The 15,333-nt window shown below is 43.0% G+C and overlaps 1 protein-coding gene across 3 annotated transcripts; it reads right to left on the minus strand.

Moving 5' to 3' along the window:
- Positions 1-2,861: 2,861 nt before the first annotated feature.
- Positions 2,862-13,599, minus strand: LOC124006185 (polypeptide N-acetylgalactosaminyltransferase 17-like). Of its 3 annotated transcripts, XM_046316027.1 has the most exons (12): positions 12,897-13,599; positions 12,288-12,698; positions 11,776-11,959; positions 9,499-9,665; positions 7,327-7,522; positions 6,655-6,852; positions 6,388-6,505; positions 5,847-6,032; positions 4,835-4,972; positions 4,549-4,644; positions 3,624-3,785; positions 2,862-3,177 (listed from the first exon to the last, which is right to left on the minus strand). In XM_046316027.1, the coding sequence occupies exons 2-12, from the start codon at positions 12,523-12,525 to the stop codon at positions 3,043-3,045; spliced, it is 1,818 nt and encodes a 605-aa protein (XP_046171983.1). In that variant the 5' UTR covers positions 12,526-12,698; positions 12,897-13,599; the 3' UTR covers positions 2,862-3,042. The 3 variants fall into 3 exon arrangements, with proteins under 3 accessions (XP_046171983.1, XP_046171982.1, XP_046171984.1); XM_046316026.1 differs by having other exon boundaries at positions 12,288-13,599; XM_046316028.1 differs by having other exon boundaries at positions 2,863-3,177; positions 7,327-7,501; positions 12,288-13,598.
- Positions 13,600-15,333: the final 1,734 nt, after the last annotated feature.

The raw sequence follows: 15,333 nt of genomic DNA on the forward strand, positions 1-15,333 counted from the left end.
CACAGAATCAGTGCATGTCTTGATCATTAAAACTGATGGTGAATGAGACTGGAAAACTAACAGTCTCACTTTAGTAGCATGGTGTTTGAATTGCACATGTATGTGCTGTATGGACACTACATAAAATACATAGATATACACAGTGCTTAATTTGAGCCGGATCCTGCCGGAACACCTCTCCATATTGGACTGTTTTTTCCTGGAAACTATTTGGCCGGATCTGGTACCTAATGTGGCATGAAAATGTACAAGAAGTACACTGTAAAAATTATAATGAAAGTTAATTCGAGTTGCTTCTTCGTTAATTCTCCTACCCTCACAAAAAAACGTAATGTGAAAAAGTAGATTTTCACGCTTTGCCTAATATTCTAAGTGTTGATTTGGGTTTATGGTTTGAGCAACATTGTAACCTTTGTTTGAGCCCAACGCCAGGCGGTCGCTGTGTGAGAAGCGCGCCATCATCTCTCACTTAACTGGAATGAGATTCACTTTGTATGATCTCTCTCCCTCTCAGTTCTGATAGACCTGAGCCTGGAACTCTCATCTCTCCGTTGCACATCATCGTGTATTTCCTTATAGAATCATAGCCGCGCGAAGGGTTCCGAAGGAACTGCAGCAGCCTACAGTCGGGAACGCGCGCCAATATGTCAGTGAAAAAAACAGTACGCAGACCAAACAGGCCTTTCGTAATATGTCAAATACAATCGAGGTAAAACACAGATTGGGGAGCAAATGGCTCCTGCAGAAAAGATAAGACTCTATGCTGTAGGTTACAAACATATTTGATCAATTTCCAAATAATGTTCTACAAAAGAGAGCGAAAGGGAGAGAAAGGCTTTTGGGCACGCGCTGCGCATCATTGGATGAGTCAGTGAAACTGGAAATCATTTATAGGACTATAATTTCTTCCTCATACTGTAGCCTACAATATGTACCTACACACCTAGTCCTAGGCTATTGATGGATTCAAGACAATGTCGTTTTTATTGATCTCAGTTTGTCAGTGTCAGTAGCCTGCCATTTCGATAATTTGTGCGGTATTAAAAAATATTCCGCCAAAGTTTCCAGTCATGGACCCTAAAAATACTCCCCATGTGTGCAACTTCTGTAAGTGCCTCTACTCTACTGCTCTATGCTACTACGCAAATGCGATGGTATGCATGCAATGCTTTATTATAAAGGTGATTTCTTTACTCATGCGTTCCGGTACCTCAGAACTCCCCAGGTCACCCCCTCTCACGCTCACTTTTTGTTCCGGCACCTCCCGATTTACAAATTAAGCACTGGAATACAGTACATACATATACACATGTAAACTGTGCATGCACACCATTAAAACATGTAGGGGCAGTTTCCCGGACACACATTAAGCCTTGTGCTGAACTAAATAGCAAGATCAATGGAAAATCTCCATTGAAAGTGCTTTTTAGTCCAGATTTAAGTTGTATTATTAATAATAGCCTGAATATTGTATCTGTAAATACTGAAATCGGTACAAAAGTAAATGGAAAGCATTTATGCAATAAAACATCTCTCTTTTTTATAAATGTTGCTGTATCTCATTGTCTTCCATCAGATACGACTAGTGTTGTTTAGGAGACCACAAAATTGAGGTATAAATTGAGGTACATCAGTATGCTGTAAACCTGGTTGTAAATTATAGATCAGCGCCCATATTTACAAAGCATCTCGGAGTAGGAGTGCCGATCCCTCTCCAGGTAATATAAAAGGCAAAACTGATCCTAGTTACTAGGGTCAGACAAATGTTATGGAACTGATTACACAGCCTACTGTTGCACTATACTCGCTGAGTAGGGGCCCTAGGCGCAAGCCTAATTGTTCTGTAACCTCAATAGCTGTGTGCATTAACATGGAAGTATGAGTGTGCGAACCTTGTTGGGTGTGTGTGTACCGGAGGGCACCGGCCTTGCTTACCGGGGATCAACGGGGATAATTAGCTCTGGCGTGACTCCGTGGTCGGGCCAGCACAAGCGGGTGGTTGATGTTTAAATTGGTGTCAAATAAATAAAACAAAAAATGGCATTTTAAATTAAATGTACAAAATAAAATAGGCAGTCGAGAGCACTCTCCTTCAGCTCGCTAGCTCCCTCATTTTTATTCATGATCTAAAAGTTAGAACTGATCCTAGACCAAAATAGAAGTGCTGATCTGGGATCAAGTCCCTCTGTCCATGCAATCTTCGTTATGATCTAAATAAGACTAAACCGATCCTAGGTCAGCACTCCTGTTCTGAGACGCTTTATGAATACGGGCCTCGACTGCCTCCTTGTTTTTAATGGCTGCCTCTACTCCCACAGACACACTACATAGTGAATGTGATTGTTCCATTCATACGTCAGACGCATTCTCATGGCTCTCCTAGCAGTTTCCTCCGCTGATGCTAGCCAGCTGAGATAAAGCTGAATGGGAAAAAGGGACTGTCTCTTTTGAAATCAATTAAAAATTATTTTTGGATGCTCTCATGCTGACACATTTTAACAACAGTAAATAAATAGAGTACTAACAAAGGTCGCAGTTGTAAATGAGAACTTGTTCTCAACTGGCCTACCTGGTTAAATAAAGGTGAAATAAAAAAATATATAAAAAACAAATGAAGAACACAAAGCATGGTGTGTCAGAGATAGATGTGCTGAATCCTGAATCAGTCACAAAACAGTTTGGAATTCATGCACTTTTCATATTTGTTTCTTTTCCATTTGGAAATATCTTAATATGTTGCTGAAAAGGAATGGCAAAATTCCTTTCAAGAAATCAAAACATTGAAGTTGAATAAATCTGTTGTAGGCTGTGATGGGTTAATATTGTGTCAACTTAATCACCCCATGTGGTATTTGAATACACAACTTTAAAAAATATATTTTTTTTAAATACCATCAGACCAGCAGTTTATTGGAAGACAATCTTGGAAAAGTCCAACTGTTAACACCAAGTGAATAATTGCAATAATACAGTATGACATCTGATACAATTCAGTACAATAACACTATCTTGGCCAAAGAAGAACTCTGCATCATGCTGTGGCTACTGCTTCATTGTGTTTTTGATGTTCCACCTCTGTCCGGAGCAGGTCTGAAGCACCAGTGAGTGTCCGAAGTAAACGTTCGCCTGTATCACCTCCAGACAGCGACCCGTGGCTCTGTTGATGATCGACTCGTTCTGAAGGACAGAGGAAATACAATGTTCTCAACTGAGTAGGCTACTACCTTCATGGGACCTCAGAGTATTCATAATGCTTCTCAGACTAAAAGTGCTCATCTAAAATCAGTTTAGCCTTTAACATTATAATGAATGGACAGTGGGGGATCTGATTCTATATCAGCACTCCTACTCTTAGATGCTTTATGATCAACAGTCACGTCCAGGCAGCTTCTATCATTTTTTATTTTCAACTTCACAGGTCCTTACAATGTGGTGTTATTACAGTGTTACTACACAGGGTTAACCTGCACAGGTCTGGCATGACAGGGGCTCGCTGCAGCCCTATGCTCTACAGGGAATGAAGAGTAAGTAAGTAAGTAACACGGTATAAGAAACTTAAATGAAAGGAATTAAAAAAATTATAAAATGTAAAAAATAAAAAACAATGTAAAAGTGAGTCTGACCTGAGAGAAGTGCCATGTGGTCAGCCTGGTGTTGGAGACTTTGTCACAGTTGAGGAGCTGAGGGAAATTGGAGACCTGGTCGTCCATCAGACAGCGTGTTTCGTCCCCTGTACTGCCCAGAGCGCCGAGGAAAAAATGGCCCTCCTTGGTGTACCGACCCAACTGGGAGGAACAGGGATACACGACTGTGAATGGCTGGTCAAGGGTTATCAACAACAACTATATGTGTTCTCCCCTGTACTGGCCAGAGCACCCGGGAAGAACTCTCCCTCTTTGATGTACTAACACAACTGGTAGGAGAGACACAGGGAGACCAAATTAAGTGGTGAATGGTAAAGGACTATCAACAACAACTAGGTGTGTCCTCCTCAACTCAAATGGGAAGAACACACAGAGAGACAAGTTACAGTAAGTAGTACATGGCTAAAAAGTTATCAAATATTTTTCTTTCACAAACGCTAACAAATTATTTTCTGACACTGAAGTCTGGTAGATTGTTTCGACTGCAGTTGTTGTATTGCGTTTCCTGCAGAGCAAGTTGTTTCTACTTTTTGAAATCAATTGAAATGATTTGTGATATGATATTATATCCACTCTCATTCAAAGTGGGTCTTTAAAAAATGCATTAACCTGATATGATTGAGACATTTTGTCTGCATATTTGATTTTGACTGTAGAACCTGTCATGATATCCCCTACATTTGTATGCGACAGGGACAAAGGACTACATTCTGGTTTTTAAAAAAGTTCCTCTGCAGATTTTGCTCTCACAGCTGGCAGGCATAGTGCCTCTCTAGTGACCCTAGAATGTCCCAAATAGCACCCTATTTCCTATGTAGTGCAATACCTTTGGTCAAATGTAGTGCACTAAGTAGGGAATAAGGTGCCATTTGGGACATACTCTAAACCTAGTTTAATCGGTTACCTGAGGTCCCATTCCGTGACAGGGGTGCAGGGTGGCCGTGTGGTTTACCTTCTCTCCCTGGTCCATACACAGATGGGTCGCTTTGCTACTACGAATCTACAGGGAGGGAGGGAAAGAGAGCGAGAGGGGGATGGAGGGGGTAGAGAGAGAAAAAGACAAAGAGAAAAAAGGGTGGAAAACTTTTTATGGGGGGAAAAGGCTACTTGGCTGCTAAAAGCATCTTATGAGTGTTTGATGAGAGTTTAGTAAAATTTTGTATATAGGCCCTGTTGCTAGTAAAACTCACCTCCCCATAAAAGAGAGTGTTGTTGTACCTCCTCATCTCTGGATAGACGTTGTCCAGGTACCACTCAAAGTTCTTACAATGCAGAGACTTCCTCAAGGCAACCCTCTGAGAAATGTCCCCATAGTCTATCCCATGGTTCTGGAACAGGGAGTGGTTGATTAGATTGTGTCCCAAATGGCACCCCAAAGTAGCCTCGTAAGCCATCCTGATCTCGCAAGTTTACAATAATGGTTCGCTGTAAGGAATACCAGGTGGCCCGTGAGGCTAATACCGTAGGGCTCTGGTCAAAAGTAGTGCACTATATGGGGAATGGGGTGCCATTTGAGACGCACACACAATTACAAATATGTAACATTAGCAATGATCTTCAGAGATCTTCAGTTTCTTGGCAATTTCTCGCATGGAATAGCCTTCATTTCTCAGAACAAGAATAGACTGACGAGTTTCAGAAGAAATGTCTTTGTTTCTGGCCATTTCGGGCCTGTAATCAAACCCACAAATGCTGATGCTCCAGATACTCAACTGGTCTATAGAAGGCCAGTTTTATTGCTTCTTTAATCAGAACAACAGTTTTCAGCGGTGCTAACAGAATTGCAAAATGGTTTTCTAATGATCAATTAGCCTTTTAGAATGATAAACTTGGATTAGCTAACACAATGTGCCATTGGAACACAGGAGTGATGGTTGCTGATAATAGGCCTATGTATATATTACATTAAAATCAGCCGTTTCCAGATACAATAGTCATTTACAACATTAATGTCTACACTGTATTTCTGACCAATTTGATGTTATTTTATAATGGACAAAAAAAATGCTTTTCTTTAAAAACAAGGACATTTCTAAGTGACCGCCATCTTTTGAATGGTAATGTATGTACGCAAAACTGATCATAGATCAGTGTATAGGGTTCAACTTCACCTGACTCCCTGACCTGGAGTTCTATCTGAACATACATGTTCATATGCCCCCCCCCAAAATGACTTCAAATCAGTATGTAGGAGAAACTAACCTCCATTGGAATGTTCCAGGCCAGGTAGACTTGGGACTTAAACTGGTCCATCCAGACCTCGGCCACACGCAGGGCATTACGCCGCGTGCTGGAGGCTATGTTGCTGTGGTAGGGCTTCTTCATCCTGGCGATGTGAGCCACTCTGGAGCAGGGCAGCACCTCCATACTGCCCCCACACAGCCACACCTGGTAGTGCATGTTGGTGGAGAAATAGTATGAGATCAGAGCACATACCTTCACACACAACAAATGTTCTGCAGGCCTAACACAAATAATTAAGAAAGCAAGTAGACAAACACATGAACAAACAACCCAATGCTTAGCTCTACTCAAAGAACCACAATTACATACTTGCTGAAATCGGACAAAAGACAATACAGGATACAGAATGTACTATTCACACACTAGTCACCCTGCCTCTCGCCACCCTAACATACAAAATCTGCATCCTAAATGGCACCCTATTCCCTTTATAGTGCACTACTTTTGACCAGAGCCCAATTATGCTTAGCCTTCACAGAGAAATGGGTGCCACACAAACCTTGATCCCCAGTTCGATGTTCTCTCCTCCGTAGACGTCCATGCCAGAGTCCAGCAGCCCCAGGTGCCCAAAGTACTCCCGGTTGACCACAAAGGAGCAACCAATCATTGCAGGAGTTCTGAGGGGGGAAGGGTGATTCTGTTTTCCTTATTTTGGCAATTGGGTTCTCTAAATTCAAGTGTTTATTTAGTTGTGTGTATATATGTGTGTGTACGCATGTGTGTGTGTGTATATGCGTGCCGGTGTGTGTGTGTGTGTGTAGCCTACCTTATGGGTGCGGAGGTGTCCCCGTCATCCCACCACTGTTTGGGGGGATTGATGTACATGCACCACAGCTCCCAATTGTAGCCATGGCCAGAGTTCTCATAGCGCTCCAGCTCAAAAGTCTCGTGCTTGATGTTATCGATGGAGGGCAGGATGATCCTCTTGTGGTCCTCTTTGATTCTGATCAGAACCGGCTCAGCCCTGACATAGAAACAGAAAGATGGGGCCGGAGGTTTCTTAAGATCTACTGTCTCCTTCTCTCTCCCTCTGCCTCCCTAAGCCTCCAAGTCAGACCCCATAGTTCTTCTGAGTTGAGTTGAGTCAAGTTGAGTCAGAAGCAGCTCCCTGTGTAGTGTGTCGTTTTTCTGTGTATTTGTGGGCCCTGGTCAACTCTAGTGTATACATAAGGAACATACCAACACCGTGACTGTACATTGAATACTAGGCCTACTTTTAATACTGTCAGTTGATAAAAGCTTATGGCAATTCAGTTCTTTAGACTATTACTTCTAGATGGCTAGAAGTAGTATGCAATTCTTTCAGCTGGAAAATCTCACATTGCTGCTTGACCAACTGCAGAAGTAATCCTTCTGATCCCCCCCTTTAAGTCAAAGTTTATTAAACCATTGATCCCAACAACTGAATGTTCAAGTTGAAACCCACACATACACTCACCAGGAGGGTGTGAACTCAACGTGGGCATCGAAGAAACCCGTCACCTCGCTACTGGCTGCCTTCCAGCCCTCGATGCGGGCACGGATCAGTCCCTCTCGCTTCTGGTTCCTTACGATTTTCACCATACCTGGGTAACGCTTGTTTACATAATCCTCCAACGGCCCTTTCAGTTGTTCTGGGACACAACCAAATATAACTAAGCAACACACACAGACAAACATAAGCAAGCAGACACACACAGAAGCACACCCACAAACACTTTCAGAAAAACACTTAAGAGCATGTGCGCACACACACACACACACACACACACACACACACACACACACACACACACACACACACACACACACACACACACACACACACACACACACACACACACACACACACACACACACACACACACACACACACACACACACACACAGAAGAGATGTATCTATTTTCATGGGCCCCAGCGTTGCAGTGCTTTCTAAAAGTCTCACAACAACACCAGGGAGAGTTGGGTGCTTCCTGAGCTATTGCTTCTGCGCTATGAGCTTTTTCCCCCTGGACACACTCTCAGAACCCCCACAGCCCTCACACAAACACACACTGGCAGATCTGCTCAATAGTATGCAAATGGAGTCCATTGGCTCCTACATGAACGAGCACAACATCTTCATGCTTGTGATATTTTTAAATGTGGGTAAAAAGGGAAATGAAAGTATTATCTGAGTTTAGACCATGTCATTCACTCCCGCCTGCCGAACACCTGCCCTCACCGTCGTTAGCAGAACTGCGACAGGTGAGGGCGATGGACACTGTTTATCGATTAACCTTGCCTCCCCAGCAGGCGGGAGGCTGGGGCGACACCATGTGCCAGCTAACTAGCTCGCTTGTTAGCGACACCGTGTGCTAGCTTTCCAGTTAGCTAGCACAGTGTCGCCCCCACCTCCCTCCTGCTGTGTGCCGGAGAAAACCGTGCCTGACAGTCGGGGGCGAGGGACACTGTCTATCAGAGTCGCCCTCGCCTACCGCTAGCACAGCAGGTGGGAGGATGGAGGGACACTGTGTGCTAGCTAAATAGCTAGCTTGCTAGCATCACCGTGTGCTAGCTAACTAGCAAGATAGCACACGGTGTTGCCCCCACCAAGCTAGCACAGTGTCCTTCGGTCCCGCCTGCTGAACACCTGCCCTTGCCGTCGTTACCTGAACTGTGGAAAAACAGTGCCCGATAGGCGGGGGTGAAGGTCTCTGTCTACCGGTGTACGGCTAGCTAGCTACGATTGTCGCCCCTGCCCCTCTGTGGGGTTTATCGGCGGCTGGGATCCAACATTATTGTGCATTAATGCTACCTACTATACTGGAGCGCCCCTGCCTCCAGCCTGTCCTAGCTTAAACATTTACAAATAGTATAAAAAGACGCCCTTCTCGATGTGCTGACGGATGTGCAGTGCATGTGGGGCTGAGAGATGACTTATACAGACAGTAAGAGGGTGTGTGTTATTTGTTTGCATGCCTCAATCTCAACCACTGCAATATCTTATGTCCCCCCCTCCATGATGGATTGCTGGCCCTCTGCCATCCTGCCGTGCCAGGAACGTGGGGGAAATTAAACCATTTTTCTCTCCTTTTTCTCTTTCACTCTGCCCCTCACTTTCTACTAAACTCTTCCACCCTTTCACTCTCTCCCTCTACCCACATCTCTCCCTCTTCCTTTCTAAATCCACCTTTCTGTGCCTATAATTGTCTCTCTTCCTCTCTAACCACCTCTCTCTCTGCTCACTGCTTACTCTCTTCACAATTGTCCCTCTCCTTGGATGGATTTTGTCAAACAGACATCTTCTTTTGCCTTGATCTGACTGTCCTGTCTGCAGCAAAACAGCATGTTGGACAAGGATGTCTTTATAAAGCATAGAATATAATTAAATTAAATGCATAAACAAAATGTATATCACATGAATATGTATATTGGATGTGTGTGTGTGTGTTCACATGCACTTTCAGGTGTGTGTGTGTGTGTGTGTGTGTGTGTGTGTGTGTGTGTGTGTGTGTGTGTGTGTGTGTGTGTGTGTGTGTGTGTGTGTGTGTGTGTGTGTGTGTGTGTGTGTGTGTGTGTGTGTGTGTGTGTGTGTGTGTGTGTGTGTGTGCGTATGGCAGTGTGTGTGTGTGTGTATTTCTCCTCACCGTCATCGCTGTAGTCGTCCACCAAGATGATCTCTTTGAGGAGGTGAGCCGGTGTGTGATTGACAGCTGAGTGGACGGAGCGGAGGATTACTGACAACGCCTCATTGACAAAGATGAAGATAAGGGAGATGTTTGGAAGATCCCTGGGGAAGCTGGCCTTTTTACACCTGGAGACCACACACACATGCACAAAGACATATGCAGACACACAGAGAGAGACATACACGCACACATCATTAGCTATTGTCACTAATGACATCAAATATTAATACATCCTTATACATTGTAGATAAAGGCAAACGGTGAGTTCATCATTCAATATTCAGGAACATGGTACTTTAACACTCCTATGTAAAGCCAATTACTTAAGTAGACCTATAATAAAATAATAATAATAATATGTGTATAGTTAAGCAATAAAGCATGGAGGGGTGTGGTATATGGCCAATATACCACAGGTAAGAGCTGTTCTTATGCACGACGCATCGCGGAGTTCCTGGACATAGCCCTTAGTCATGGTATATTGGCCATATATCACAAACCCCCAAAGTGCCTTATTGCTATTATAAACTGGTTATCAACATAATTAGAGCAGTATAAATAAATGTTTTGTCATACCCGTGGTATACGGTCTGATATACCATGGCTGTTAGCCAATCAGCAATCAGGGCTCTAACCACCCAGTTTAAAATATAATGTAGCCCGCCCTTATGGCAGAGGGCACATGTAAAGTACTACCCAACATTCCAGTGTAGGTTTCCAAGTTTATCACCACCATGCAAGCTGCTACTTCTCCAAGTCTCTTCTGTACATGTTGATGATGAGCTGACACACACCCCCTCTCCCTAGCCTCACAGCAAGTACACTGTGGGAGAGAGCGATAGGAAGTCTATTTTTACTTTAGCATTTGTTATAACGAGAGCCAGCCCTAATGAGAGGAAGTGAGGAATATGTGGCTGGCTATGTCCTAATTCTTCAAAGTGGCTTTTGTTTTGAAGTTTTTACTCTTCGACAATGTGTCGGTATCTATCCTTCTTCTTATCGCCTTTCCCTCAACTGTGCTGGTCTTATAGAAATGGACAGTTGAGAGCAAGTCAGCAGTCACTTTCGACTGCTGAGATACATCCGAAGAATTGTGATACAGTACATCCAAGTAAGTAAGGAAAGGATTGGATGATGTTAGTCAATTGCATAGCTCTAACTCCTAGCTCTTTCTGCTGCAGGACATAGAGATACCCAATAGAGAGAAGCCTTCCATTGTAGGAGGTAGCTAGACGATACTGTTCTGTTAACAAGCAAAGATATACCAGAAAGAGAAGGCTCCCATTCTAATGTGTTACCATACAAAGAGAAATCACACTCTACATGCATAATGGTCCTCTTAGAGCTTGAAATAGAGAAACTAAATTACAAATGCGTGTGTCTGTGTGTTAGTAGATGTGAGTGTGGGTGTGTTCCCATTCCCTGCGGCTGCCGGCGGGTGTGTATCACAGCTGGTGGTAGAGCAGAGCTGGGGCGAGGGAGTTCTCATCGGGGGCTTTCAAATGGGGTCTGCCTGCTAACCAGCACAGCATTGGGGACAGATATAAATGTCTCTTTAGAAAAGTCTCTAAAAGAGCTGCACTAATGCTAATGTTCAAACATACATTTGTTTCTGTGTGCTGATGGGTTGTGTACACGCACAAACATAATGTGTGTGTGTGTGCGCACTTCCGACGTGCGTCCAAGTGTCAATTGCCGCATTAGACTTCATCACAAATAAGACTGCAAAAAAACATCAAGGAAAGAGGGATTAGGCTACAGAGATGATACTAGATGGTTTTAAGAATATTGTATTTGTTTTAACACAAAGATAAGTGTCATAGCTTTAATCATGACTCTCTGACCATGGCAACAATCCAGTAGCAGCGAAACAACTAACAGACCAAAGTATACACTACCATGTTTATCACTTCTGATTAGATCATGAGCCCAAGATATGGCTGAGATCCAGAGATGGGTATCAAATAAAACAAAGTGCACACAAACACAGACTAATGCTTGCAACTTGCAGCTTACAAATGTAATGTTTTGACACAATCCTATGTCAAAGCCTGGATTGGTCTTTGGAAAAACATAAAAGCACATGAAAATTGTAGCGGGTTTATCGTACTGAAACACGGTTGTCAGCTGAGCAATAGTAAGAGTGGCCCTGGTCAAAAGTGATGCTGCACTATATAAGGAATAGAGTGCCGTTATGGGCCAAAAAGAGTGCAATATAGGGTGCCGAAAACTTACTTGCTAGGCCGGAAGTCTGGTATGGACCGGTCCAGTGATATCTTTTGGCTGAGGTAAGCATTGTATCCATATTTCTCCCTCAGTACTTTGGCGTCAGCCTCTTCTTTTGAGGCTAGGGTGGCAGGGAAACCCCCTTTACCTCGCCCCCCAAAACCCTCGATCAGCCCCAAGGACTTGGACAGACCTGGATATCACAGTCAAGAAAAGGTCACTATGCTATAACACATTTGCTTCGTTGTTTTGAGAATCATTGACTTTTAACAGAGGTACAGTAGCTGTATACAATAATGTCCCAAATGGCACCCTATTCCCTATATAGTGCACTAACCTGTGGGCCCTGGACAGAAGTAGTAGTACACTAATTATAGAGTGCCATTTGGGAGGATACTAAGCATCAGCCAATGTAAATAACAGCAATCGTGGTAGGTTTTGAGTGACATACAAAGTAACCAATGAGCCATAGTCATTGTTTTTAAGTGGGTAGGCTAAAGTGCTAAAGAGTCATAGCCTACCATTAAGCTGTCTGTAAACCACGTCCTCCAACGACCCGAGTCTCTTTAGCAATACTTCATGACTGATGCTCAAACCTTGAGCAGTGCCGTTAGATCGTGATTGTCTTTTCACATCTTCCTGACCGATGGTTTTTGCTACTCGGGTGTGGGTGCACTTGGTCCAAAGTGTCATGAACCCCGCAACCGCAACCACGTTCAGCACCAATAACACTCTCCATCTTCTTAACACAAAAGCCATTAAAGTTGTTGATGTCCGGGATCTAAATTGCAGTATTTTTGGAACGATTCAGGACAAATTCAGGAGTCCTCCTTGTTGCGATGTGCAATAGGGTTCAATGTAAATGTGTGTTGATGAAGGCATTTTTTTGTATGTATATACCGTAGGCGACATTCCAACTGGAGAAGCTGGTGCTGCAAATCAACAGTAGATAATTGCTACATATGATCAAATTGAACTGTGTGCGCATTGATAGGCTAGGCTACTATCTGCCGGACGTTTAACAGAGAAACAAAGCTGAAACATAGGCTCTATTTCAGATTTCGATTGCTCATATTCTAACATAACTTAGGCTAATTACAAAATGTCAATAATAAGCTTTAACCACCTACCATTTCGCATTGGATCAATTTTTAGGCTGCGTCCTAGTTCGGGGTAATTTTGGAGCCTGGTCATGGGCTCTCATACGTGACTTCTCTGTTTAAAATGTATTGTTAGAAGATCGAGCGTAGAAGATGTTAGACAGAGACTAGCATATCTTCAGTTTTGAAGAGTCCGTTTTCTTAAATATTTAAAGAGTCAGAAGGCTATCTCAAGTCTGTCTTTCTTTCTTTGCATCCAGCAGAAGTGGGATATGACGCGTTTGAGGACAGCGGCTGTCTGTCTCTGACCTCGGATCTTCAAAATCATAGCAGATAAATACTGACCACATAAAACGCCTATCCCATGTTTAAGCATTCTCTGTGCGGCTTTGATCCTCCACGTGTAGGAAAAATAATTGTGAGACGTTTTGAGCGGTGCATTGCACGAATAGACTGCTACACCCCCAGCCAACCTAAAATATAACCGTCCGCATAATGCAGCTGCGCGGATGAAAGAAACCTCAAATGCAGAACATAAATGCGGATGAAATCATTCCAAGCGAGGTGTCGTCTCACATTCGGACTATTCAAAGTAATGCAAAACGTTTTTTTTTTTTTTACCTATACCCCTATTCTCGCCGTTTTCTTATTTTGTCGTGTTATCTAATTTAGCCGAATTATTCCAATGTGCTAGCTAGATAGCGCTTAATAATGGCACGCAGGAAAACAGGGAATGGAGCTCCTAGGAAGAGATTTGTTTTTTCAGCGTGCCTGGTTAGTGTGCCAGTCACTCACACAGTGAAGAAAGCAGTTCGTTGATGCAGACGGTTGGGTGGGCTGAGTTGACTCGCACCAATTATCTGCAATTATGGTGCATTCAAATCATATTTTGTCTGAAACTTTCCTCCCATGATTATTGTAAGCTACTACTGTATGCCTATGACCCAACTGAAATAATGCATTTGAAATAGCATAAAACTGATATAATGAACAACATTTCCCCCACTTCTACCTTCCTAAAACTTTCAAATAACACATAGGCCTACCAATTTTACAATTACAAATCTTATCAGAATACTGAAATCGTTTTTATTCTGCTACTTAAGTGTAATTATTGCACGCTTAAAAAGCGAGCACAGGCTGTGGATCTGACTTTTCTGGACCCCTCTTCCGACAGCTAAAGGTCCCAAAGCTTTTGTGCATGTGGTCTTCTATGAATAGCTTCCATAATGTTAGCTGTCACATTAGCTAGCTATTTGTTGTTCAGAAGAAGGAACGTAAACATTAGAAATCCGGGTTTGACCGTTGTATGAACAAGCTACTTAGCTAACATTAGCTAATTTTATGCCCTAACTAGGCAGAACTAGGTTGTTATTGTTTACTGAACAATATTCTGCCCCATATATTGTATATCGTTTACATAAAGCCAACATTGCTTTACACTCATTAAAGTAAGTTTCCAATCTAGAGCCGTTTTCTCACTTTTGTTAGAATGAACTTGTTATGCAGGTGAATGAGGACCCAAAAGCGATTTAGCGAAAACAGAGTCTTTATTCCAGTAAAACTCAAGACGAAAACAAAACATGAAAAAACTTAAATCCACTCGTAGTGACGAGGACAGACTGGAGACTCGACCATTGACTGCAGGTTGCCTCGGGAGGGCACCGACCGTAGCAGACCAAGACACCTGCTACACGCAGCATCTGAAGGAGACAAGACACGACAGGGCGAGACAACGACACAGCACAGCGAATATCATACAAGGATCCGACAGGACAGAAACGGAAAACAAGGGGAGAAATAGGAACTCTAATCAGAGGACAAGATAGGGGACAGGTGTGAAAAGACTAAATGAGTGAGTAGGAGAATGAGGAACAGCTGGGAGCAGGAACGGAACGATAGAGAGAGGAGAGAGAGGGAGGGGGAGAGAGAGGGATAGAAAAAGGGAACGAACCTAATAAGACCAGCAGGGGGAAAACGAACAGAAGGGAAAACATAATGACAAGACAATATAAGACAAAACATGACAGAACTAGCTTGCTCCGTTGACCTTAGGTAGCTAGCTAGGTAACTAAGGACGTTGACCTGTCAAGACGAAATGTCACTATGGCCAAGACCAACGAGCTGTCAAAGGACACCAGAAACAAAATTGTAGACCTGCACCAGGCTGGGAAGACTGAATCTGCAATAGGTAAGCAACTCGGTTTGAGGAAATCAAATTTGAGGAAAGCAATTATTAGGAAATGGAAGACATAGAAGACCACTGATAATCTTGAAGGTGACCAAATACTTATCTTCCACCATAATTTGCAAATAAATAAATTAAAAATCCTACAATGTGATTTTCTGGATTTCTTTTCTTAATTTTGTCTGCCATAGTTGAAGTGTACCTATGATGAAAATTACAGGCCTCTCTCATCTTTTTAAGTGGGAGAACTTGCACAATTGGTGGCTGACTAAATACTTT

The sequence above is a fragment of the Oncorhynchus gorbuscha genome, linkage group LG19, assembly GCF_021184085.1.
Source record: "Oncorhynchus gorbuscha isolate QuinsamMale2020 ecotype Even-year linkage group LG19, OgorEven_v1.0, whole genome shotgun sequence".
NCBI lineage: Eukaryota > Metazoa > Chordata > Actinopteri > Salmoniformes > Salmonidae > Oncorhynchus > Oncorhynchus gorbuscha.